Source organism: Trichomycterus rosablanca, chromosome 5 (assembly GCF_030014385.1).
Source record: "Trichomycterus rosablanca isolate fTriRos1 chromosome 5, fTriRos1.hap1, whole genome shotgun sequence".
NCBI classification, from domain to species: domain Eukaryota; kingdom Metazoa; phylum Chordata; class Actinopteri; order Siluriformes; family Trichomycteridae; genus Trichomycterus; species Trichomycterus rosablanca.
In genome coordinates, this window is record NC_085992.1 from 26,607,100 (window position 1) to 26,634,781 (window position 27,682).

At 41.1% G+C, this 27,682-nt stretch overlaps 1 protein-coding gene across 2 annotated transcripts in view; it reads left to right on the forward strand.

Moving 5' to 3' along the window:
* The window catches only part of prkn (parkin RBR E3 ubiquitin protein ligase), a 182,388-nt gene that overhangs the window by 56,867 nt on the left and 97,839 nt on the right, over positions 1 to 27,682 (forward strand). For both annotated transcript variants that reach the window (XM_062995011.1, XM_062995010.1), the window contains exon 2: positions 4,369 to 4,532. In XM_062995011.1, the coding sequence (XP_062851081.1) occupies positions 4,369 to 4,532 (164 nt within the window). The remainder of the gene's footprint in view (positions 1 to 4,368; positions 4,533 to 27,682) is intronic.

Here is a 27,682-nt window from a genome sequence, read left to right on the forward strand (position 1 = left end):
TAGACCTTGATCTTAAATCATCAAAAAGAAATTTGTCTGTAAATGCCTTTTAAAAATTTTAATGTTGGATGCCCTTTGAATCAGGATTTCGAGAGAATGACCCATTAAGTGGAGCTGATAAAATGTACAATGAGTGTAGAAACAAGGAGGTGGTTTTAATGTTATGGTTGATCGGTGTAAGTGTACATATGCTTGTAAGGGTATTTATATGATGTCAGTCTTTTTACCTGGTGTTTCTGGTAATCATTGCTGGTATTATTTTGGTTTCTAAATGCTGCTTACACAACCCTTGCACTGGTCGAGAAGAGAACTAGAACTAGAAGACTAGAACTAGCCGCTTCTTTTTGCTTGCCCTTACAAGTGTATTTAAACTTTTGATATCTAATTCAGTTTGTGTACATGGAAGCAAATATTTGGCAAATCCATATAACATAAACAGTGCCACCCTCTTCGGTTCCACTCTCAATACAATATTTGATTGGATTTTTTACCAGATTGTTCTTTTACCATTTCTGTCTGTCCAATTTGTCTCTGTGCCTCAGGGGACTTTGCAAAGTTTGAATCATTTAAATTAAAATAATAAGCAGAGTCGATAATGAAAAACACTTAATTCACCTAATCACAGTCATCTAAATGTAGGGGTTTGGGGATTTGTTGGAAGTGATTGTATGCACTGAATGGTAAAGTCAATCATTGTCTCTCTGTCACCTGTCCTTCCTCTCGCCCTCTACCTCCCTCTGTCTTGAACTGTCCTCTGTGTCCTTTGCTCCACATCCCTCTCTGCTTTCATATTTCCTCCTTCATATCTGCTGCCATCTGGCTTGCATTTACATTTATAGCATTTAGCAGACATGTTCCCCGCCTAGCCTTATCCAAAGAGACTTACAATTGTGGCGGAATACAACGCAAGCAATTGAAGGTTAAGGGCATTGCTCACAACTTAGCAGTGGTGGGGTTTAAATCAACAGTGTTCCACTTACTAGGCCCGTACCTTACCTTTTGCATTGACTATCACACAACTCTGGTCTGGAGCTTTGGACATGCCCTGAGGTTTCAGTTTGCACACTAAGGTGCATACTAAACGCTGAGAGTCTAAGACGCCCACCATTACTGACCCAAAAGCACTATATATGCTCAAAATCATTTAAATAAGCCACAGAGGGAATTCTGTTCTCTGGTGCAAAACAGGAACATTTTGGGTCTGTAGATCAGCGGTATGTCTGGAGGAGGAAGAACGAAGCATTTGCCAAAAAGAACACCCCGCCTACAGTGTGGGTAAAGCATTGTGGATCGGTGATGCTCTGCGGCTGCTTTGCTTCCTCTTGCGTTGACAATGAAGTATCTGGAAATCCTACGTCAAAATGTCATGCCCTCTGTGAGGAAGCTGAAGCTTGGGTGGCATTGGATCTTACAACAGCGCAATGATCCCAAGCATAGCTCAGAGTCCACCAAGGTTTGGTCCTGGAAGATTCTTGACTGGCCGTCACAGTGTCCTGACTTGAACCCCATTGCAAAATTTTGGGAGGATTTAAAGACTGCGGCCATTAACTATTAAGGAAGATAAGATCAAATAAAAGATACGATTCCTTTATTGATCCCCATGGGGGAATTTCAAGTGTTATAGCAGCTCCAGCACAGAGTAAAAACAGGTAGAGTAAATGAAATAGAGTGGAATAAAATAAAAAATATTAACTATATATTGGCAATTACCATTATACAGTAGTAAAAGGGAGGGAGGAGTAGTAATTGGTCGTGTCTGAGAGACAGAGAGAGCTTATAGTCCAGATTTAGTGCCATCTGATTTCCACCTCTTTAGACACTCAAAGAAACTTTAAGGGGAAGAAGATGTGATGATGATGTGATGATGATGTGAAAGCAGCGGTGCATCAGTGGCTACTCACTCAATCATTTTTTGCTGATGGCATTAAAAAGTTGGTACGACACTGGGAAAAAGGCATCGGAAGGTGACTGTAGAAAAGTGATGTCATTTGTTTTTGAAATTCTTAATAAATAGAGTTAAAAAAAAGTGCAGAAACTTTTGAAGAGCCCTCATATGTGTGTTGTATGTGCTGTAGTCAAGTGCAGGAAAAGGTGGGAAAGAAGGATCTTTTAATTATTGTGGGGGTCAGTGTGGTCAGTGTGAGGACAGCCTGTGTATTCTGCTTTGGTTATGAAGTCTAAGAAAGGACTAATATTCCTTACAATCAGAATCAGAATCACTTTATTTCGCCAGGTATGTTACACATACGAGGAATTTGCTTTGGTGATACACTCAATAATACACATAATAGTCCACATAGTAGTACAAACAATACACATAATAGTACAGACAATTACACATGTATGACATGTAACATAGAACATATTTAACAGACCCGACAGCACACGGACTGTTAACCAGTATTTACCAACATTTGCCCGAAAGAACAACTGTGGTTAAAAAGTGTTACAGCTCTGGGGAAAAAACTGTTAGCGTGTCTGGATGTGTTTGTTTTTATTGTCCTGAGTCTTCTGCCAGATGGAAGAGTTTGAAAAAGGTGATGTCCAGGATGAGAGGGGTCTGTTGTAATTTTGCCGGCACGTTTCAGCACTCTGCTGTTGTAAATGTCCTGAAGCGTTGGCAGACTACATCCAATGATCCTCTCCGCTGTCCTGATTATACGCTGGAGTTTGGCTCGTTCATGTGATGTTGAGGAACCAAACCAGATGGTGATGGATGATGTAAGGATGGACTCTATTATTGCTGTGTAGAACTGAATCAGCAGACTCTGTGGCAGGTTGAATTTCCTCAGCTGTCTCAGGAAGAACATTCTCTGCTGAGCCCTCTTGGTGATGGAGAGTGTGTTATTTTCCCACTTTAGGTCCCTGGATAAGGTGGTGCCCAGGAACTTAAGTGACTCCACCACTAAGGCCATAGAGCCATTAATTGTGAGGGGAGGTAAGGTGGGTGCATTGCACCTGAAATCTACCACCATCTCTACAGTCTACAATCACTTCCAGAAGCTATGCATCATGTTTGCAGCAGGTTATAACAGTACAAGGTTCTTCACTAAGTACGAGGGTTCTTCAAAACGTTTCTGCCTTTTTTAAACTCTATTTATTAATAATTTCAAAAACAAATGACATCACTTTTCTACATAGTCACTTTCCTTTGCGATGCATTTTCCCAGCGTCGTACCAACTTTTTAATGTTATCAGCTAAAAATTTTTTTGGTTGAGCTTGTAGCCACTGATGCACCGCTGCTCTCACATCATCACATGAAAATCTTCTTCCTCTTAAAGCTTCTTTGAGCGGTCTAATAAGGTGGAAATCAGGTTGCACTAAATCCAGAGTTTAAGCTCTCTCAGTCTCTCAAACACGACCAATTACTACTCCTCCCACCCTCACCGTTTCCATCAAAAATATAAAAGTGCAGAAACCTTTTGAAGATCCTTCATATTAAAGGTGCTCGTCATGAAGGGGTTGAATAATTCTGAGACTGCAGTGGTAATTAAAAGTGGCATTTTGTGTTGAATTTGAAGCTACCGCTTATTATACTGGTTGTGTTGAGCTATTTAAATTGTTCTTGTTTGACTGGTTTGTTGCAAGCAGCTGAAATTTTGATTGCAACTGTAATTACATTTATAGAACGTGCCATGTACAAATATTCTAGAGGCAGGTTGAATTAACAGGAATCTTACATTTACAAATATCTAAAGGGACTAATAACTGCTGTAGTGAAACTGCAAAGCAGGAACACACTTGTATTGCTTGCTTTTCCAAAACTACGTTTAAGGATAAACACACCGATCAGCCATAACATTAAAACCACCTCGTTACAGTCACTGTCCATTTTAACAGCTTGTAATTCTACAATTACTGACTGTAGTCCATCTGTTTCTCTGGATGCTTTGTTAGCCCCCTTTTATGCTGTTCTTCAATGGTCAGGACTCTCCTATGACCACTACAGAACAGGTATTATTTGGGTGGTGGATCATTCTCAGCACTGCAGTGTCACGGACATGGTGGTGGTGTGTTAGTGTGTGTTGTGCTGATATGAGTGGATCAGACACAGCAATGCTGATGGAGTCAGTAATTGTAGAACTAAAGTGCTTCTATATGGTAAGTGGAGCTAATAAAATGGACAGTGAGTGCAGAAACAAGGAGGTGGTTTTACTGTTATGGCTGATCAGTGTATACAGTACTCTAACAGTGAGAGGATAATGGTACACGGGGCTTAAGGATGTGCAGTTATAGGCAAACTGACCCTTTGGTGGTCAGTTCATCATTCATTATTATCTTTTACAGTATCTGCTTGCCTAGTCATGCTTTATTCCTAATTGAACAGATAAATGAGTGCACATCGTTCTCTCTTGCTTTTCTTTCAGTCTATGTGCGTTTTAACTCCAGTCACGGATTTCCAGTGGAGGTGGAGGAGGGGGCACGTGTGTCTGAGCTGAAGGAGGCTGTTGGGCGTCTGCAGGGTGTTCAGCCTGATCAGCTGCGGGTGATTTTTGCCGGCCGTGAGCTCGGAAGTGATTCTACACTTCAGGTAAGTCTACTTTTCTCCCTTTCTTTTTTTGATGATGACGAAGTTTCTGTTGATGTTGCATTAGCGACAGGGTCAAATTCAGCGTTGGCCTCGCCAGACAGTTATGCTCAGGCATGAGCTTCATCCTGACCCTCCTGATTCATCTCCCATCTGTCTCTGTCTCTCATTCTGTCTTTCTGTTTCCATCGGTTGTCACTCTGTGGCATGCTTTATACCCAAGAGTCTTTTTCTTAGCCTAGTTAAGCTTGGGATGGTTTGATTGCCACTGGATAAGTGGTGAGTGTGATAGTTTGTGCTAATTACTCTCCAAACAGAAGCATCCGAACTTGCTGTCCACCTCCAGAGTGACAGGCGTGGAACTAGGTGGACATTCAAGGCTTTGAGGAGCATTCTGAGGAGCTGAATGGATTACTGCCCTAAGTGACAAAATACCTAAGTATGCCATAGTAGTACACCACTGCTGGTACCTTGTAACTCAACGTCGCCTAAACTCTAAATCTTTCAAAGTTGATGCCCTTTGTCAACTCAAAGCTTACCTTAAAGTCGACGCATGTGTGACTGCCGTTTTGTTCAGCGATTGGCTTGCGGGAAAACTTCATCAAAGTGTGAATATGAGAAGAATCTGCATTTGTTTGAAATAACCGTTAAAATTCACTCTTGATAGTTCCAGATGTATTTGTGTTTAGCTGGATTTTCATCCTGTTTCACTTTTAAACTTCTGTTATAGCTCGGGGTGCTGAGAAATTGTGAGAATTAGCTTTTCCGAGTCTAAAAAAAAAGCTTAATGTGACTTAATGTATTAAAAGAATGACACAAGAACACTAAACTTCACTTAATGATTACTGAAAGTTCCCTTCACTAATGAAATTTCTAGTTGTTTTAGTACAATACGTCACGTTAAGCTTTGTGCACCAGCATATTCCATAGGAAATGGTTTTGCTGCTTCCAATGTGAATGCGTCTTAATAGTAAAATACTAATAGCAATACAGTATTCCAAGATTTTATTGTATTTAACTGTTTTTCAATTGTATGTCAGTGTTTTTATATAATATTTGTGTTGTTTTAGTGTCAAAACAACCCCATTATTTTACATTAGCCTAAAATATATGCAGTTCCATGGGACAATGGAACACATGAACAGGTTTCCCATAGATACCTTGAAACTCAACGGCTTTTTAAACTCGACGGCACTCTCAGAACCAATTGACGTTGGGTTTCAAGGTACCACTGTACATTTACGCCCTTAACCGAAGCTTTTATTCAAAGCTACTTACAACTGCGATTCACTACAATCCAGGCAATTCAAGGACAGTGGCAACCTGACTGTTGGGGATTCGAACCTAAACCCGAAACCCAGCACTCTATTAACTATGCAATTCCATGCTTTAGTGGACAAAGCCAAAAGCCTTTACATTGTTTCAGCATACAGAGTTAAAAGTTTACATAATCTTGCAATGGATACGTACACTATCGTACCAAAGATTTGTGAACAAACTAATCTGAAACATGGTTTGTGACTGCAAAGCAACATATCAACACCACCTTTCTATTTTCTAATGGATGCAGTTAAACTAGTCCTATTTATATGGGCACAGAGAAGTCATCAGATATGATACGCAACAAGGTATAATTATTAAAATTACAAGCTGGCCGGATGGGTGCATCACTTAAGCCACCTCTCTTCTTACCCTGATGCGCCCATCACTCTGGAACAGGGTAAATCTGGACTCATCAGACCACATGACCTTCTTCCATTGCTCCAGAGTCCAATCTTTATGCTCCCTAGCAAATTGAAGCCGTTTTTGCCGGTTAGCCTCACTGACAAGTAATAATAATAATAATAATAATAAGTTAAACTTATATAGCGCCTTTCTCAATGCTCAAGGACGCTTTACAACATTTTACAATACAATACAATACAATACTTTTACAATACAATACAAAAACTATGAAAAATGCTCAGTAAAGAGAAGTGTTTTAAGCAAAGATTTGAAAATAGTGAGGGAAGACGCAGAGCGGAGAGCCGGAGGAAGGGAATTCCAGAGGCGAGGGGCAGCACAGGTGAATGAACGGCCACCCATAGAAGCCCGCTTGAACCTGGGTACAGCCAATAAGTCAGAGTCAGAGGACCTAAGACTGCGACAGGGAGAGTGATACGTTAGTAAGTCAGCTAAATATACCGGGGCCAGGCCATGTAGCGCTTTAAATGTAAGTATAAGTAATTTATATTTAATTCTCAAAGAGATAGGTAACCAGTGCAGCTTAGCCAGTACAGGTGTAATATGGTCATATTTTTGGGAAAATGTAAGGATCCGAGCAGCAGTATTTTGGATACGTTGGAGAGGGCGGAGGGTTTTGGCAGGAAGCCCATATAAAATTGAATTGCAGTAGTCAAGCCGGGAGGTGACTAGAGCATGGACCAGAGTCTCAGCAGAGTCTTGTGAAAGCAAAGGACGAAGGCGAGAGATATTGCGCAAGTGAAAATAGGCAGATTTGGAGACCGATGCTAAGTGGGAGTCAAAGGAAAGGACAAGTGGACAAGTGGTTTTCTTAAGGCTACACAGCTGTTTAGTCCCAATCCCTTGAGTTCCCTTCGCATTGTGTGTGTGGAAATGCTCTTACTTTCACTATTAAACACATCCCTGAGTTCTACTGTAGTTTTTCTACCATTTGATTTCACCAAACGTTTAAGTGATCGGCGATCACGATCATTCAAGATTTTTTTCCGACCACATTCCTTCCTCGAAGATGATGTTTCCCCACTGTCCTTCCACTTTTTAATAATGTGTTGGACAGTTCTTAACCCGATTTTAGTAGTTTCAGCTTCTCCTTAGATGTTTTCTCTGCTTGATGCATGCCCATAATTTGACCCTTCTGAAACAGATTAACATCTTTTCCACGACCACAGGATGTGTCTTTCAACATGGTTGTTTAACAAATGAGAAGCTACTCACTGCATCAGTTAGGGTTAAATAACTTGTTGCCAGCTGAAACATAATCACCCATGCAGTAATTATCCAATGGGAGTATTTGCTTAGTTAAATCCAGGTGGTGACCTTTTTTTTGGCCAGGCAGTGTATATTTATATTATATTTCGGTTATGTATATAATGTATATCTATCTTTTGACTTAATATCACTGTGTAATAAATGTACAGGTGGGAGTCTTTTTTTCTCCTTTCTTCATGATCTAGCCCTGCCATTGGAGGTGCATTTGTCAGTGCATACTCCAGTACATACTCCATACGCCAGTCCCAAGCCCGAAAAAAAATAAGGAGGGTATATAACCTGCTTCTTATGTTGCTTTTTAATTCTACTGTAGGATAAAATTCTGACTTTACACAGGTATATAAGGGCTAATAATTCTTCACTTCTGACAAAGCTTAAATCAGCCGTAAAAGAAGGAAACTGACTCTCCTTCTTAGACGCTCTTTCTCTGTTGTTTGTAGCTCTGTCTCTGTGGGTTCAGCAGTCTGATAGGATAAATAGAGCCTGGGGATCTCCTGAACTTTAGTCTCTGTGCTTCATTAAGCCTGACCTTCTTAATGATGCATTAAAGCAGCTACACTAAAACTCACACATACTGAGTTTGCACTGAGGTGCTTTTACCAGAACCTGTTCACTTTTATTTACTGTAATAGGCACTCACTTCCTGTAAATGCTTTTCCTTTTTTTTTTTTTATGCATTTTCTCCCTTTTTCTCCCGATTTAGCGTAGTCAATTTGTCTTCCGCTGCTGTAGATCCTTGATTGTGTTTGAGGAGGGTATATTTCCCTGCTCCATGCCCCTTCTGATTCTGCACAGATGCCTCGGTTTTCTAACCAGGGTCCTTTCACAGCATTTGAATACCCCACCCACTTACTCCGGTCATTTCCCCACCCAGCAGACACGGTGGCCAATTTTTGTCTGCTACAGGCATTGCCAATTGTGCCCGCTAGATGGTTCAGACCGGGTTGTTTAAAATATCGGTGCTGGTGTGCTAGCAGAATATCCCGCTGTGCCATCTGGGCACCCAAATGCTTTTCTTTACACTGCTAGTGTGTGTAAATTTCAGCTTAATTTAAACACGTATTAAAAACATCGGCTGTTTAATACAGGAACAATTGCCAAATTGTGTTGCTGCTACAAACTATCTAATGTCATAATACAATATTCGTTAAAGAGTGAACCAATCAGAATTGTTGATGCTGATACCGAGTGTTTTGGTCAGTCTGCACAGTTGGCCGAAAGCTGATTGTCAACTGAGATTGGATTGGGTGGGAAGTGTTGGTTTCCAACTGGTATGTGAAGGTCACAGTGTCTGGTAAGATGTGGGCAGGCATTAGCAGTTCTTTCTTTGGATGTTATGTTTCAAATTGTGTTGCTGCTACAAACCATGTACTATCTAATGTCATAATACAATATTAGTTAAAGAATGAACCAATCAGAATTGTTGATGCTGATACCGAGTGTTTTGGTCAGTCAGCACAGTTGGCCGAAAGCTGATTGCCAACTGAGATTGGATTGGGTGGGAGAGTTGGGTGGAGCACATATTTAACTGCAAAGCAACACACAACTACTCAGTCAAAATAAATCCAACCCTTTAAATTGGTGTAGTACCATAGAAACTTGGAACAACTGCTTTCTACAGAGCTGATTTATTTGCTTTTCATTGCTTTTGCTTTATTATTTATCCTATATGATTCTTCTTGCCATTTAGTTCATACACTCTCACTGGCGTCTTTTATCTGTGCTGTGGGTAAAAACTACTGTAGTCAACTAATGATTATAAATTTAGGATAAATGGAGCATGAGTAACAGCCACTAAAGAAATCAATAAACACTTTTTCATTTATCTGGTTTAAACCATGGTGTGTTATTTACCCCCCAGGTCTAGAATTGGTTCAAATAGTTCTTGTTTTTGTGAGTAAGCGTGTGTGTGTGAGAGTGTGTGTGGGCTGACTCTGATCTATAGCCACTCTGATTCCCCATCAGTACAGAGAATTACACAATGTTAGCTTTCTAGGCTGTAGAACGTGCATGCTAAGTTATCTTCTTCAGTTATACACAGGTTCACTATTTGTGTTTGTGATCAATTACAAACCTCAGTACCATATATTTTGGGTCAGTAGATAAAAACAGTAATTTGTAAATTGAAAACAGTACAAGTATCTGATTTTATCAAGCATCAATGTATCAAGCATCTGAAAGGCTGACTTTTGGGCAAAAGAAATGGGTGCCCAAAACTGCCATTGTTAAGCTTTTAATGGTTCTGACAACAAACAATTAGTAATAAAATTAGCAGGCAATAAGAAAATGCACTGGATACCTGTTCTACTTACACTGATTAGGCATAACATTATGATCACCTTCCTAATATTGGTTTGGTCACCATTTTGCTGCCAAAACAGACCTGACCCGTCAAGGCATGGACTCCACTAGACCTCTGAAGGTGTGCTGTGGTATCTGGCACCAAGATGTTAGCCGCAGATCATTTAACTCCTATAAGTTGCGAGGAGGGGCCTCCATGGATCGGACTTGTTTGTCCAGCACATCCCACAGATGCTCGATTGGATTGAGATCTGGGGATTTTGGAGGCCAAGTCAACACCTCAAACTCGTTGTTGTGCTCCTCAAACCATTCCTGAAGCATTTTTGCTTTGTGACAGGGCGCATTATCCTGCTGAAAAAGGCCACAGCCATCAGGGAATACCATTTCCATGAAAGGGTGAACATGGTCTGCAACAGTGCTTAGGTAGGTGGTACATGTCAAAGTAACATCCACATGGATGGCAGAACTTTGCCCAAAGCATCACACTGCCTCCGCCGGCTTCTTCCCATAGTGCATCCTGGTGCCATGTGTTCCCCAGGTAAGCGACGCACACGCACCCGGCCATCCACGTGATGTAAAAGAAAATGTGATTCATCAGACCAGGCCATGTTCTTCCATTGCTCTGTGGTCCAGTTCCTATGCTTTCATTCCCATTGTTGGCACTTTCGGTGGTGGACAGGGGTTAAACCAGCTTAAACTTCTTCAGCAATTGGAGCTACAGTAGCTCGTCTGTTGGATCGGACCACACAGGCCAGCCTTCGCTCCCCACGTGCATCAATGAGCCTTGGGCACCCATGACCCTGTCGCCGGTTTACCACTGTTACTTTTTTGGACCACTTTTTATAGATACTGACCACTGCAGACTAAACACCCCACAAGAGCTGCAGTTTTGGAGATGCTCTGATCCAGTCGTCCAGCCATCACAATTTGGCCCTTGTCAAACTCGTTCAAATCCTTACGCTTGCCCATTTTTCCTGCTTCTAACATCAACTTTTAGGATAAAATGTTCACTTACTGCCTAATATACGTATCTCACCCACTAACAGGTGCCATGATGAAGAGATATTCAGTGTTGTTCACTTCACTTGTCAGTGACCATAATGTTGTGCCTAGTCGGTGTATTTACTTATTTGTCTACAGGTAATCTACAAAATGCTGTAGTGGAGTTGCAAGGTAAATGAGTAATATAATCTGCTCCAAAAAAAATCCAAATATCATGCAGGGGTTGCTGTCAGAAACCACACAGCACACATCAAACCCTTATTTCACACTTAGCTATTAAGAGAACAGGTCAGCTCTTTGAAACAGGTGATGTTGCCAGTAAGAAAGGATCTGGAAGGTAGAATGCCTGTTTAAGCTGGGATGACCACCTGCTGAAATTTTCAAAGACATAAAAAGGCTTTTTGTCAGAAGAATTCAAGCCCTCAGAGTGCAAAACTCTCTTCAGAGACTTCTAATGTAGATTTTGTGTCTGGAAAATGTGTTAAAAAGACTTGATTTGGAAAGCTTCAAGAGAGTTGAGTGGATGAATCGTGTGATGAATCGCGATTTGGGTTGCGTGATGATGGTCCAGAGAGGTGTCTTTGAAGACATGGTGAGAAATACATGAGTGAATGCATCTCTGTTGGCAAAAAGCATTAAGGTAGATACACCGACTAGCCATAACATTAAAACCTCCTCCTTGTTTCTACACACGTGTGCCTTTTCATGCTGTTATTCAATGGTCAGGACCCCCACAGGACCACTACAGAGTAGGTATTATTTGGGTGGTGGGTCATTCTCAGCACTGCAGAGACACTGACAAGGGTGGTTGTGTGTTAGTGTGTGTTGTGCTGATGTGAGTGGATAAGACACAGCAGCGCTGCTGGAGTTTTTAAACACCTCACTCTCCCTGCTGGACTGAGAATAGTCCACAAACCAAAAAAATATCCAGCCAACAGCACCCAGTTGGCAGCGTCCTGTGACCACTGGTGAAGGTCTAGAAGATGACCAACTTAAACAGCCGCAATAGATGAGCGATCGTCTCTGACTTTACATCTGCAAGGTGGACTAACTAGGTAGAAGTGTCTAATAGAGTGGACAGTAAGTGGACACGGTATTTAAAAACTCCAGCAGCGCTGCTGTGTCTTATCCACTCATACCAGCACAACACACACTAACACACCACCACCATGTCAGTGTCACTGCAGTGCTGAGAATCATCCACCACCCAAATAATACCTGCTCTGTGGTGGTCCTGTGGGGGTCCTGACCACTAAAAAACAGGGTAAAAGCAGACTAAAACAGTGTGTGTAGAAACCAGGAGGTGGTTTTAATGTTATGGCTGATCGGTGTATATATATATATATATATACAGTAGATTTAGTCATAGACATAGATTTAGTCTCGGTTTGAAGAAGAGAAGCTCAGGTAAGCAGAGGTTATGATTTTATGCTGCTGTGTGGTTGATCTGGGTCGCGGTGCTGCTGTTTATCGTGCGCTTTGATTTTGCTTAGCTAAGCAATATAAAAAACTTTTTCGGGGTTTTTGATGCTCATTTATTTGAAGTTAAACGGCAGTGGCCATTTTACATTATATCGTATCATATTGTATATTACTGCTTCTCAAAAGCATATCGAGATATGAGTTTTTTAGTCATAATGCCTAGCCCGATTAAGAACAAATTGTCATGTTTTGGCTTGGTTAAAGCTCAAATTTGAACCCTGTAGAGAATTTTTGGTCTCACAATAAATACAAATGAACCAGAAGTGGTTTTTCAACTACTACAACATTTAAGGTAATCAAAGGAAAAGGCTATTCTATACTACGTGACATTATTTATTTGTTCAGCTCTTGCTAATTTCAAATTATTTGCCAATTAAACCATAAAAGCTTAATATTTAGCAATTTTTTAGTTTGACCGATTTGCTTTGCCCAGCAGTGTACATTTGTACACTTGTTCCAAATTTGAAAGGCATGATTTACGGGTTTGGTGAGGAGGAACTCCAGTGGCCTGCACAGAGCACTGACCTCAACCCACACTGCACTCGTGGAATAAATGGAAATGTCAATTTTGTCTGAATGGTTATTATTTCCAAAAGACACACTTTAAAATCTTAAGTGAAGCCTTCCATGAAAAGTGGAGGCTGTTTTAGACTATAGAATAGAATATACCCTCATCAGCCATAACATTAAAACCAGCTTCTTGTTTCTACACTCACTGTCCATTTTATCAGCTCCACTTACCATATAGAAGCACTTTGTAGGTTTACAATTAATGACTGTAGTCCATTTATTTCTCTGCATACTTTTTTAACCTGCTTTTACCCTGTTCTTTAACGGTCAGGACCCCCACAGGACCACTACAGAGCAGGTATTATTTAGGTGGTGGATTATTCTCAGCACTGCAGTGACAATGACATGCTGGTGGTGTGTTAGTGTGTGTTGTGCTGGTATGAGTGGATCAGACACAGTTTTTAAATACCGTGTCCACTCACTGTCCACTCTATTAGACACTCCTATCTAGTTGGTCCACCTTGTTGTTAAGTCAGAGACGATCGCTCATCTATTGCTGCTGTTTGAGTTGGTCATCTTCTAGACCTTCATCAGTGGTCACAGGACGCTGCCCACGGGGTGCTGTTAGCTGGATATTTTTGGTTGGTGGACTATTCTCATTCCAGCAGTGACAGTGAGGTGTTTAAAAACTCCTTCAGTGCTGCTGTGTCTTATCCACTCATACCAGCACAACACACACTAACACACCACCACCATGTCATTGTCACTGCAGTGCTGAGGCCTGACCATTGAAGAACAGCATGAAAGCGGGCTAACAAAGCATGCAGAGAAACAGATGGACTACAGTCAGTAATTGTAGAACTACAAAGTGCTTCTATGTAGTAAGTTGAGCTGATAAAATGGACAGTGAGTGTAGAAACAAGGAGGTGGTTTTAATGTTATGGCCTTTCTTCGCATTTCCCAGCTTGTTTGGTGAGCTGGGGTCAGAGCGCATGGTCAGCCATTGTACGGCACCCCTGGAGCAGAGAGAGTTAAGGGCCTTGCTCAAGGGCCCAACAGTGGCTGCATAGCATCGAGATTGGGCCATTCCACAATAATTTTAGGTAAGATAGTTCAGTGTGCTTTGAAGTAAACAGCCTAAGATCACCTGCAAGAAATGCTGAGTGCTTAATCCTCCATCAAACAACACAACACGGCTCATCATTGTCCAGGTCCAAAGATTAATAGGCTAGAAATGAGTCCAAATTGCTCGTTATATGATTGTTTTTTTTTTAGCTAGTCTCAGTTCAGTGCCTGACCCTGCCGTTAAATCTTTTAATTGAAGTAAACATCTTAAAACAAAGTAAACAGAGCAGAACTAATTGGCCTGGTATTTGTTCAGTGAGGTGGTGTGCGCAGAGGACATATGTACTCTCTAAACTTTTCCTTCTTCATCCTCCATGGATAAACACTTGAATAAACACGAGAATGTGTTGATTCTACCCTTAGTTTCATATACAGAAAAAATAATGTGAAACCTTCTCCTTACCAAGGGAAAAACAAGATTAACCTATTTTACAACCCCAAATCAGAAAAAGTTTGGACAATATGGAATGCAAATACAATAAAAACACAGTGTTACATTTACTTTGACTTTTATTTGATTGCAGACAGGATGAACCTGAGATATTTCATGTTTCGTCTGCTCAACTTCATTTCATTTGTTAATATACCTCCATTCCTGCATTTCAGACCTGCAACACATTCCAAAAAATGTTGGGACAGGGGCAATTTAGGGCTAATGATGAGGGGAAAAAACTAAATAATGATGTGATTCCAAACAGGTGATGTCAACAGGTGATTGTAATTATGGTTTGGTACAAAAGCAGCATCCAGGAAAGGCTGAGTCTCTGGTAAGCAAAGATGATCAGAGGATCTCCAGTTTGTCAACAAATGTGTGAGAAAATGATTGAAATGTTCAAATACAATGTACCTCAAAGAAAGATTGGAAGGGATTTGCATATTTTTCCCCTTACAGTGCATAATATCACTAAACAATTCAAGAAATCAGATTGAAATTCTGTGTGTAAAGGCCAAGGGCGCAAGTTTAAACTGAACGCCCGTGATCTTCGATCCCTCAGACAACACTGCATCAAAAACTGCCACTCAACACTAGCTCATATAACCACATGGGCAGGGGATTACTTTGTCAAACCTTTGTCAAGCACTACAATACAGAGTTACATGCACAAATGCCTTTGAATACTTCACTGTGCAAAAAAGAAGAATTGTGTTAACCATTTCCGAAGTGGCGTTGAGTTCTCTGGGCTCAGAGGTATCTTGGATGGACCATCACACAGTTGAAATGTGTATTGTGGTCATTTGAATTCCAGATCCTCCAGATCATCAATGCATTTTTCAACAAGACAATGCAAAACTACATGCTGCACACATTACAAAGGCATGGCTGGGGAAGAAGAGGGTACGAGTACTAGACTGGCCTGCCTGCAGTCCTGACCTGTCCCCAATAGAGAATGTGTGGAGAATTTTGAAATGAAAAATGTGACAACGACGACCCCGTACTGTTGCACATCTTAAGACGTGTTTGCGGGAGTTCATCAACTTTATTGCTTAATCACTTGGTATCCTTGGGTGCCAAAACGCCTTTTACATGTTGTAAAAAGGAATTTCAACATTTCAAAGTGGTACATATATAACAACCCTCATACCACCCTAATGATTGGCTAAAAAAGGGAAAACAAAATTGCACACAAAAATGTAGACAAATCATAACATTTTTGGAATAGATTGCTCTAGTCAGACAAAACAAAATAAAACCTTTTAAGAGTTTAATCAAGAGAACAAATCTGCATTAAAGTACAATGGCCAAATGTTAATCCAAAATAACTAAAGCCTGGTTTCTAAATAAGAAGGTGTTTGCATCTCTTAATCTTATTGATAGCCTGGCAATTATCTTAATCTGATTGATCTTATTAAAGATTTATGCTGATTGGAAGTCTTCTAACTTTGGGGAATTAAAGACATTTGCAAAAAGAAATGGGTCACAATGTAATTGTAATGCTTAAAAAAGGACTTTTTACGCAAGTTGTGCCTGTGTGTGTGTGTGTGTGTGTGTGTGTGTGGATTGGCTCTGTTAAATTGAGGAAAATAGGGGGTAAATGTATTAAAAATTACATCAAGAAATGAATACATTTTGTTAGATGAATTATTATTTTTTGTAGAAAGTGATATTAAGAAACCAAAAGAAATGTTTGAAGACTTATGTTTCTTTACTGTAACTGAGAGTCACCTGTCTCTTTGTTGATTTCCTTGGAATGAGTGAACTGCCCGCAGTTGTTCTCCTTTTTTTAGCTTAGCTGAGTGACAGAATAGGATAGTAGAGAGCATGTTCATCTCCAGGGACAACAAACCTATTTCCTGTCACGCACAGTCAACAAGCTGGGACCGGGAAATGTTTGGGGTTGGACAGCACGACACAGATATTAAATACACACAGCACACTCTCTAGTGGAAAAAGACTGCTATTTGAGGTGTGGCGGACATGAAGGTGACCTGTGAGTGTCTATTGAATTGGGATGTAGGACGTGTAGGGCAGTGGGGTAGCAATTGACAGACAAACAAAAGCAAAGAAAGACATTGTCAGACCTACATAGAGCTTCATATTGTGTTCTTGTGCATACATTCCAACTTGTTTTACAATAGCACAATAGGCTGTGTAACACCAGAGCTAAATTGCATTTGGAAAAAAAAATAATGGGAAAGAAGCCAGAGAAAACTTGTCCAATGATGTCACTGTGTCTGTATCAGGCAGGTGAAAAGTATTTTCATTATGGGAACTACAAGTTCATTATGGGTTATTTTAAAATATGACATCTGGGTCATTCCTACAGTTCGGTGCCTTTTGTGTCCCCAGTACTGATCATTGTATTTATTAAATACATTTTAAACAATACAATTTCTAAACATCTTAATGAAATAAGTGGTTAAGGTACTGGACTAGTAAACAGAAGGTTGCCGGTTCAAGCCCGGCCACCACCAAGTTGCCACTGTTGGGTCCCTGAGCAAGGCCCTTAACCCTCAATTGCTCATCGTGTTCAGCTCATTGTGTAAGTCGCTTTGGATAAAAGCGTCTGCTAAATGCTGAAAATGTAAATGTAAAATGAGAGCCACCCCCTGATCAACGTTTATTCCTCAACTCAGCAGAGGTCATAATTTCATCAGTTATGAGGTCTCTATCCGACATTTCCCTCCCTGGATGAATTGTCAAATGTTGTCCAGTAATAATTAAAAGAAGTTTAGTGTCTCTGTGTCATTCTTTTAATACATTAAGTAATGTTAAGCTTTTTTTTTTTTAACAATAAGTGTTTTAGACTCAGAAAAGCTGATTCTTACAATTTCTCAGAACCCCAAGGTATAACACAAGTTTAAAAGTGAAACAGGAAAATCCAGGTAAACACAGATACATGAGCAGCTTTTAGAGTGAATTTGATGGTTATTTCACACAAATGCAGATTCGTCACATATGTGCACTTTGATGACGTTTTACTGCACCGCTCAAGCCAAGCACTGAACACAAGTTGAGTTTAAAGGAAATATTGAGTTTAAGGGTAAAAATTTCGAGTTTAGGGGACGTCGAGTTACAAGGTAGCACACTTAATATTGGTCACATCTCTCATAGCTCGTTTCACCCTGATCAGTCACACTTGATTACGATCAACAATCACTTAGGATTACCCGTTCCTGTTCCAGCACTGAACACACGTTGAGTTTAAAGGAAACATTGAGTTTAAGGGTACAAATGTCTTGATGAAAGATTTAGTTTAGTGGACGTCGAGTTACAAGGTACCACTGTATATACTTTACTCTGTGTTAATTAAGATTGTGTTGTGGAGGTTACCAGGTGTAGGTGCCCTTAAAATTAATGGGTTAGCCAAAAAATATATCAAGAATCACTGTGTGATGTTTTTTCCATACTTTTCAGCTTAGTCTATGGAACATGGGAGAGGCATGACAATATTTAGAGTCATGCAATGCAATGACAATGTGTGTATTTGTGCCCTAGGAAAATTATAGTATTTTATTATGGGTATGTAACCCTTAATAATCATGTTTTCTTGTAATTCACGTTGAGTTACACAGATTCCTGGGTCGTCAGATTAATCCGTGCAGCGAGGGCACATTGCTACAAGGTCGTGATGTGAAGTAAAGGTAGTGAGAAGTACACGTGTGTGTAGGAGTTGGGATGCAGGTCACGTTGTGTACTAGGTGCTGTGGAGTTTGAGGAGTGCGTATGTGTAGCTGCAGGCGCAGACGGTCTCCGCTGTTTATCTGTCTGTGCCGCGGGACTCCAAGTCTGACATTTGTAGTGACGACAGGCAAGTTTGCTGTAATGCGCTCTAATAGCTTCTTCATCCCCGAGGAGGACCAACACTTCTCTCATTCATTCTCCCTCTCCGTCTGTCCCTGTCATTCGTTTTCTGTCTCACTCCTCTTTCCTTCTGCCTGTTTCCATCCATCTCTGCTACACCTCTGTTTTGTCTCCGTCTGTCATTCAGTGTCGCTCGCTCTTTACTTAGATCCTGTTTGTCTGTTTCTTTTTCTTCTGTTCCACTTACTCACTAACACCAAGGGGTACAGAGTACAGACAGTCTACCTTCTGAATGTTTCTTGAGTGGTCAGGAAATCCACCTGGACTCTTGGGGAACATGTAGCAAGGATCGACCTAAGACTCTAGGAACTATATTTCTATGCAGCACTCACTCTACCAGCTGCTTTTCTCCTCCTTTCAATGCTCCTTAAAAAACAGTCTCATTTACTCAGAACATCTGTAAAGGATGGGCGTCACAATGGAATAAGTGACACATAGCAACATCCCGGTAACCTAGTTTCAAACCTCGCTTTTCGAGTCCATTTGGGTTTCAATCCTGTTTCCTTCCATCTTGGTGAGACATATAGACATGCTGCTATAAATTGGCCCTCAGCGTGAAAGTTCAGAAACTCAGTGCTGGTGTGCTAGTGGAATATCCAACTATAGGAACTTTGAGGCTTTAACAGCATCCACTCTTCTAAGAAGCTTTCGTGTTAGACAAGAATGTCTGATCGCAATCAAAGTGTGAATCAACTGCTTAATAATGTAAGTAATATTGGAATGGGATTCCTATATCAGAATCAGACCACCTCACCTCAGAATCAGACCACCTCACCTCAAAACCTGGTTTAGGCTGAATATGGTCAGATGTCCACATATTTTTGGCTGTACACCGATCAGGCATAACATTATGACCCTCCTAATATATTGTGTTGGTCCCCCTTTTTGCTGAAACTGTGATGCACTGTGTATTCTGACACTTTTCTATCAGAACCAGCATTAACTTCTTCAGCAATTGGAGCTACAGTAGCTCATTTGTTGGATCATGACACAGGCCAGCCTTCGCTGCCCACGTGCATCAATGAGCCCTGGCCACCCATGACCCTGTCGCCGGTTTACCACTGTTCCTTTCTTGGACCACTTTTGATAGATACTGACCACTGCAGACCGGGAACACTCCACAAGAGCTGCAGTTTTGGAGATGCTCTGACCCAGTCGTCTAGCCATCACAATTTGGTCCTTGTCAGACTCGCTCAAGTCCTCACGCTTGCCCATTTGTCCTGCTTCTAACATCAACTTTGAGGATAAAATGTTCACTTGCTGCTTAATATATCCCAACTTCTAATAGGTGCCATGATGAAGAGATAATCAGTGTTATTCACTTCACCTGTCAGTGGTCTTATTGTTATGCCTGGTTGGTATATAATGTAAAATGGCTTCTGTGTATTTTTAGATTATCTCTTGGATGTGGCTTATCACTCACATTTGTAGGTGGCTACTTCTTCATGAAGGAGAGCTAATAGTGCTGTAGTAGTTTTTGTGTGCTTCACATGAATAACCCTGTGTGTCCCTGTGTGTCCTGGGATATCTTAAGGACATTAGCTCCTTAAATAATACTAACATTTGAAAGAATGGCCCTCTCTTTTATCCCTATTTAACTATTTTTTTCATTTGTTGAGAAAGTGAAAACAGCGTTTTTAAGGCCTTGTTGGTCTCTTAAAACTACTCTAGCTGTAGCTTTTTCCTCCTTGTTGCGTCATTGTTTGGGTTTGTTCAGCGACGCACAAACAGCAACGCTGCAATGAGTCCAACACCGTCACCCTCAGCTTTGCGACGGGCTTCTCGTGCTTGTTTGATTGAGCTGCTGGGGGAGTTGGAAGTCCCAGCACACATTAGTCACACAGTCTTTACAGGCTTTGTCTCTCTTAGCCCAGCTTTTCCCCGCCATCTGCTCATGTCTGTGTGCAGTGAGATGCTTGCTCGGCATCTCCGTCTGCCTCAGCAGACTCAGCCTGGCCCGGGTCTTCACACAAACCAGTTTTTTGTTTGATCAGCGACATTCCGAACTGTTTTGCTGTCTATATGGTGCTATAAATAAGAAAATGAGTAAGTGAAATGAGGCTGGGGGTGGCACGATGGCACAATGGGTAGCACTGTCGCCTCACAGCAAGAAGAGCCTGAGCTTGATTGCTCAGCTGGACGGCCAAGGTCCTTTATGTGAGGAATTCACCGTGTCCATGTGGGATCTCTTGGAAGCTCTGGTTTGACCTCACAAGGCCAAAGACATGCAGTCAGGCCAATTGGAGCTACTAAAATTGCCCCAAGTTTGAAAGCCCATGTGTTTGTCGGCTTTTGCATCTGAACTGGCAAACAAATGTCATCAGGCTCAGCTAGATGTTACCCTACTTTTTTATGCCATGGTGGCTCAGTGGGTAGCACAGTCGCCTCACAGCAAGAAGGTCTGCTAACCAGGGTCCTTGCACAGCGTTTGAAGACCCCACCCACTTAGTCCAGTACTTTCTTCACCCAGCAGACACAGTGGCCAATTTGTGTCTGAACACCCCGGTTTGAATCTCAGCTCTGCTACCGGTCGGCTGGGTGCCATCTAGCGGGTACAATTGGCATTACCTGCTAGGTGTGCCCAGCCGACTGGTAGCAGAGACCGGTAGCACAGACCGGTACCTACAGCAGACACAGTGCAAGTACTGCCAATTGTACCCGCTCGGCGCCCAGCTGACTGGTAGCAGAGCTGAGATATAGCAAAATATCTGGCTGTGCCACCTGGGCACCCATGTTACTTTATTTTTTGAATGTTTTACAATAAATGCTAATGATGCTGTAGTTTGCTATTGTTTGTAAGATTAAAACAAAGAATGCTGAGGTTGTACTCATTGCTTCTCACATTCAATGCCGAGCTGCTTCCAGAGCCGAGTTGCTCGATCCATGGGAAATAGTTTTAACCCTAGGTGACCTTGACAAAATCTCACCAAGCTTCATGAGCTGTTTAGGATTCTGACTACAGGACGCATTGATTGTCTTCTCACTTTTAAAATTGAAATTCTGTCATTGCAAGGCTTCAAAGATGCAAGTCACTGCTTATTCAGCCTGTCCCTGTCTTTAAAACACTGACTTGTTAATCAGGCTCTCCAAAGAGCGCATTGTAATTGGAAAAGGTCACATCGATGCTAAATAAATCCATGACAGATTTACTAGAACCTTATAATGCACCAACGATGAATTTACAAACAGCTAGAGTATATACTCCCCACACTGGAAGTTATACACAGTTATTCCCTTATAATTATGTTTGAATGTCATTTAAGTAAGTACCAGGTGAACTTGTGTAAACAGCCAACGATAATAATACTACCTAGCTTAGTGAAAAGTCAGCAAATCTTAATTCAATCTTTAGTACACCCCCAAATCAGAAAAAGTTGGGACAGTATGGAAAATGCAAATAATAAAAAAAAAACAGAGTGACTTTTATTTGATTGCAGACAGGATGAACCTGAGATATTTAATGTTTTATCTGCTCAACTTCATTTCATTTGTTAATAAACATCCATTCCTACATTTCAGGTCTTCAACACATATCAAAAGTTTGGACAGTAAAGCATTTACCACTTTGTAATGTTGCCATTCCTTTTCACCACACTTAAAAGACATATTGGCACCAAGGATACCAAGTTTTTGTCCCATTCTTCCTGCAAACACATCTTAAGATGTGCAACAGTACGGGGTCGTCATTGTCGCATTTTTCGTTTCAAAATTCTTCACACATTCCCTATTGGGGACAGGTCAGGACTGCAGGCAGGCCAGTCTAGTACCCGTACCCTCTTCTTCAGTAGCCATGCCTTTGTAATGTGTGCAGCATGTGGTTTTGCATTGTCTTGTTGAAAAATGCATGAACGTCCCTGGAAAAGATGACGTCTTGAAGGCAGCATATGTTGCTCTGAGATCTCAGTGTACTTTTCTGCATTAATGCTGCCATCACAGAAGTGTTAATGACCTTTGTCAAGGGCACTGACACAGCCCCGTACCATGACAGACCCTGGATTTTGAAGACCTGGAATGCTGATTCATCTGACCACAATACATGTTTCCACTGTGTGATGGTCCATAGTAGATGCCTCCAAGCCCAGAGAACTTGACGTCACTTCTGGACATGGTTAACATAACGCTTTTTGCACAGTAAAGTTTTAAGTGGCATTTGTGCATGTAACTCTGTATTGTAGTGCTTGACAAAGATTTGCCAAAGTAATCCCTCACCCATGTGGTTATATCAGCTATTGTTGAGTGGTGGTTCTTGATGCAGTGCCATCTGAGGGATCGAAGATCACGGGGGTTAAGCTTACGCCCTTGGCTTTAACGCACTGGATTTCCTGATGATAGTATGCACTGTAGAGGGAGAAATATGCAAATCCCTTCCAATCTTTCTTTGAGGTACATTGTTTTTAAACATTTCAATAATTTGCTCACACACTGGAGATCATCTGTTCATCTTTGCTCATCAAAGACTCAGCCTTTCCTGGATGCTGCTTTTGTACCGAATCATGATTACAATCACCTGTTGACATCACCTGTTTGGAATCACATCATTATTTAGTTTTTTCACTTCATTACTAGCCCCAAATTGCCCCGTCCCAACTTTTTTTGAAATGTGTTGCAGGCCTGAAATGCAGGAAAGGAGGTATATTAACAAATGAAATGAAGTTGACCGAATAAAACATGAAATATCTTGGGTTCAAACTGTCTGCAATTAAATAAAAGTCAAAGTACTTGTAAGGAACACTGTGTTTTTATTTTATTTGCATTTTCCATACTGTCCCAACTTTTTCTGATTTGGGATTGTACGTTCTGAGGTTGATTGATCAGATTCTAATTAATTTTAACATTTTCTTAATTACAGATTGCAGATGTCCTTGCACAAAGATTTACAATGACTCCACCCACTGTTAAAAACTCATATCTTTCCAGAAGCTTAATTTCCAGAAGCTGGCTAATTGTGAATTATACAAACTGAAAATCAGAAATAAAACAAGCATAATATTATATACTGGGCACACTAGAATGGTAGTACACCATCTATCTGCAAGGGTTTGAGTCTTAACGGCGCAACCGGCCTGGTTAGGCACTGTACAAATCCAGTTGGCCACATCTAACCTAGGGAAAGCTATATGGGGTGTCACCTCATTTCTGCTGCAACTACGACTCCTACTGGTTGGTTGAGGTGCCTGTACTGTTGGTGGAGAAATACGGAGATTAGCATATAACGGTTTTCAACACTAGTTACTCTCTTGTTTTAAGTAGCAACCTTGACGTCATTGACCCCTGAATGTTTTGCACACTTTACCAAGTTGTGAACTTCACTTTTAATTGGATCTACACCTAATGAGTAATAGTAAGTATATAATAATAAGTAATAATAATGAATTAATAATAATAAACTGATTCGAATTTACAGAAGTGTTCAGACCCTCTGTTGTGGCAGTATTGGTTGTGGTAACAAGTGTATCCATTACTTCTACAGCATTTAGGAAACTTTTTAATCAGAAGTGACTTACAGTTATACTGAATGCAATGCAAGCAGGGTTAAGGGTCTTGCTCAGAGGCCCAGCAGTGTTGAGCTTTAACCACCCACCTTTCAATCAATAGTTCAGTACCTTAACCACTGAGCTAACACTGCCAATCCTGTTTACTTTAATTATCCTTGAGATGTGTTTCAAACTCAACTGGAGTCCAGCTATTGCAATTTGAACTTATTAGACATAATTGGAAAAGCACCCACAGTGGATCTATAATGGTTTACAATTTAGACTGCATTGTCAGAACAAAAACCAAGTCATAATGTCTAAAGAACTGTCTGTGGATCTCAGAGATGATCAGGGCAATGATTTATTCATTCATTTATTGTCTGTTTTACCACCACTTTATTAGATTGAGGGTCACAGGTACAATTTACACAGCAAAAGGTAAAAAACACCCCGGACAGGCCGCAAGTCTATCACAGGGCAAACACACACACATTCAAACATATACATTTACATTTTACATTTTCATTTTCAGCATTTAGCAGACGCTTTTATCCAAAGCGACTTACACAATGAGCGGAACACGATGAGCAATTGAGGGTTAAGGGCCTTGCTCAGGGACCCAACAGTGGCAACTTGGTGGTGGTGGCGGGGCTTGAACCGGCAACCTTCTGCTTACTAGTCCAGTACCTTAACCACCAAGCTATCACTGGCCCCATATATACACTCATACCTAGGGGCAGTGTAGTATCTCCAGTTAACATGACTGCATGTTTTTGGTCTGTGGGCGGAAACCGCAGCACCTGGACAAAACCCACGCAATACCGGGGAGAACATGCAAACTCCACACAGAAAGGACCTGGACCGATCCACCTGGGAATCAAACCCAGGACCTTTTTGCTGTGAGGCGACAGTGCTACCCACCAAGCCACTGTGTGCTCAAAGATCATAAACAATATCTAAGGCTTTGAGTGTTTCCGACAAAACATTTTGGTCCACAGTGGCCTAAAAAAAAAAGAAGCTTTGTCAGGAAGCAACCATTAACCAGTGATCAGAAGGTGACCGGTTCAATTCCCACTACTGCCAAGTTGCCACTGTTAAGCACCTGAGCAAGGCAACTCTTAATGTCTTGCTTGGTATTTTATCATAATTAAAATAAAGGCCACATGGACTAAGGATGGCTGTTTACAGATGTTTATCATCCAGTCTGACAAAATTTGGTCATCTTTCATGAAGAATGGGATAAATTGCCCAAATCCAGGTGTAAAATGTTTGTATAGATTTATCACAGATGTCTTACAGCGGTATTTGCTGCCAAAGGTGCTTCTATGAAGTATTAAATAAAAGGTCTGAATACTTACCGCCTTAACCACACTGTAGGAGTCAGATTTGCGGTGGCTTGCAGTGGCTTGTATATTTTGTCTTTGGGGTGGTTTCTTTCAATGAAAGATCATAGATCTCTTACCCTTCCTCTTCTTTAGAAGATTTCCTTTTTTTTTATTTTTTTTGCATTTTCCCCCAATTATCCTCCCAATCTAGTCATATCCAATTGCCCGGTCGCTTAATGCTTCTTCTCTACTGACGTTGACCTTAACTCTGACTGAAAGGAGCCGTGACTAACACACATGTGACTACGACACATGTGCAGTAGCCAACTGCATCTTTTCCCCTGCACGAGGAGAGTTCACATGTGGATCAGCATTGTTAAAACCACATCCTGATCACTCATTATCCCTCGTCTCTGTGCAGGCGCCATCAGTCAGAGGAATCCCCTCTGGCACCCTACCCTTGAACAACAAGTTGATCGTTGTTTGTGTAGGCGCCCAGCCTGTTGATAGCAGAGCTGAGATTTGAACTGAAGAGTTCGAGATGTCAGCTCTGGTGTGCTAGTGTGTTTTACTGCTGCGCCACCTGAGCGCCCCCGAGGAGATTTTGTTTAGTAAAGTTTTATGTATTCTAAGTTTCAGGGGTTTTTGGAGTATTAATGGCAAGACAAGGGTAGCTCAGTGGTTAAGGTACTAGGCCAGTGATCAGAAGGTTGTCGGTTTAATCCCCACTACTGCTGAGTTGCCACTGTTGGGCCCCTGAGGAAGACTAACCTTCAATTGGTTAGGGGGCTACCAATTTTTTCTCATTGTTAGACTGATTGTGTGGTTGTGTGGTCATTGTTAGACTGATTGTGTGGTCATTGTTAGACTGTATTAAGCTTTACTTTGATTGTGTGGTCATTGTTAGACTGTATTAAGCTTTGCTTTTATTGTGTGGTCATTGTTAGACTATGAGGCTTTGTTTTGATTGTGTTAGACATTCTACACTAAAGCCAAATGAAAGCGATGTCCCTGTTACATCCATGACGTCGGTGAATCGATCAGTAAGACAACGGGACATGTCATGCAGACTGACTAATCAATTCAATGCGCTATGGGTATTCTGTCCCCTTTCAATCAGAAGGGTCATCTGGCTGATCAGGGAGGCCATCAGTTATTGATTATGAGCACAACAACAAAACCGGAATGCTGTCAGAGAAGACGCTTTTGAGTGGTATGATATGGCATATCTACCAACCCTGTGTATTACAAATGGTGCCCTGTGACTTCAGAACCATCAATCACAGAAGATATAATCAATTCTTATTTCCATGCGCTCATTCTTCATTTCCTTATAAGGTTGTGCTGCCTTAACTGAATTTGCCTTTGGGTACGTTAGAACTCGTCCTCACTCCAGTAAACCAAGATAGCGCTCGTCTGGTGGCTCGTTTACTCTGTGCCACTGGGTCTTCATTAAGCTGATGACATTAATAGCCAATGCGTGCTGTCGGCCTGGGGAAAATGAACCAGATCAAATTAATTTGGGGGAGTTTTTTTTTTTAGTCCATTTTACAAGCAATGTTTTTCCCAGCGCAAAATGATAGCTTGTATATGAACTGTCGGATTGATGAGGACCTTTTCACCTATCGCTTTGCGCTGGCGCTCGTGTGCTTCCATCGAGAACATGTTTGTCATTTGGGAGCTGATTTGCATAGCAGATTTCCAGCTGAAAATGAACCTGAGAAAAATGCCGGCAGGTCATAAAACAGCGTCTCGGGGTCCCAGTAAAATAAATGACCCGAAAGGTACGCATGGAGTGAGTCATTGTGTAAGTTGATTCGAGTTATTTTAAGATTCAGAAGACGTACTCTTCCACTCAGACTGCACAAGGAACAGCTACAATCACGGGGTTTGAAGGGGAAAGGCAATTACTTTTTTAATGGAATTCGATAAACACGGCTTGATAAAGTGGCTAGAATGGCACAGTTTTGTTTACAGTACCTTGTTTTTCCCCCCCAACCACCTAGGGAGGCACTGCCATCTTTTCTCTTGTAAAAGTTTCATTTTTCTTCCCTTTTTTGTTTTTCAGTGGCTCTGCGCCAAGGCTGCGCTTGACTGGCATGTTTATTTTTCTCCGCTGTAATCCCAGCGGTCTGAAACTCAGTCAACCAGCTGGATTAGCATTGTGCTGGCGAATGCTCTTCTTTTTTAATTGAGACTGAAATGTTTGACAGTCTCTGTCTTAAAACATATGGGGGTCGCTTAACACAGTAGTTAGCAGAGCACTGTTTCTGCACTTTAGAGGGATGCAGTACGCCACCAGAAGGTGGGAAGGATTTGATTTCCCTACAGCTCACCAAATAAAGTAGATCTTGTCAAACATAGCTTGTCTCCAATCAAGAAATTCTTTTCAGCCATACACTATACAGCCATAAGTTCTTTTGTTTTAGTTTTAAGTGTGTTAACAGGTGTATAAAATCAGTTTTATACTATAAAACTTTATGGCAACAGCTTGGGAAAAGTTTGGCAAGTTTTTGTTTATAGTACCTTCAGTGGCCTTTACAGAGCCCTGCCCTCAAACCCTTGAAACACTTTCAGGATGAATTATTATTATTATTTATATTATTATTTTTTTTATTA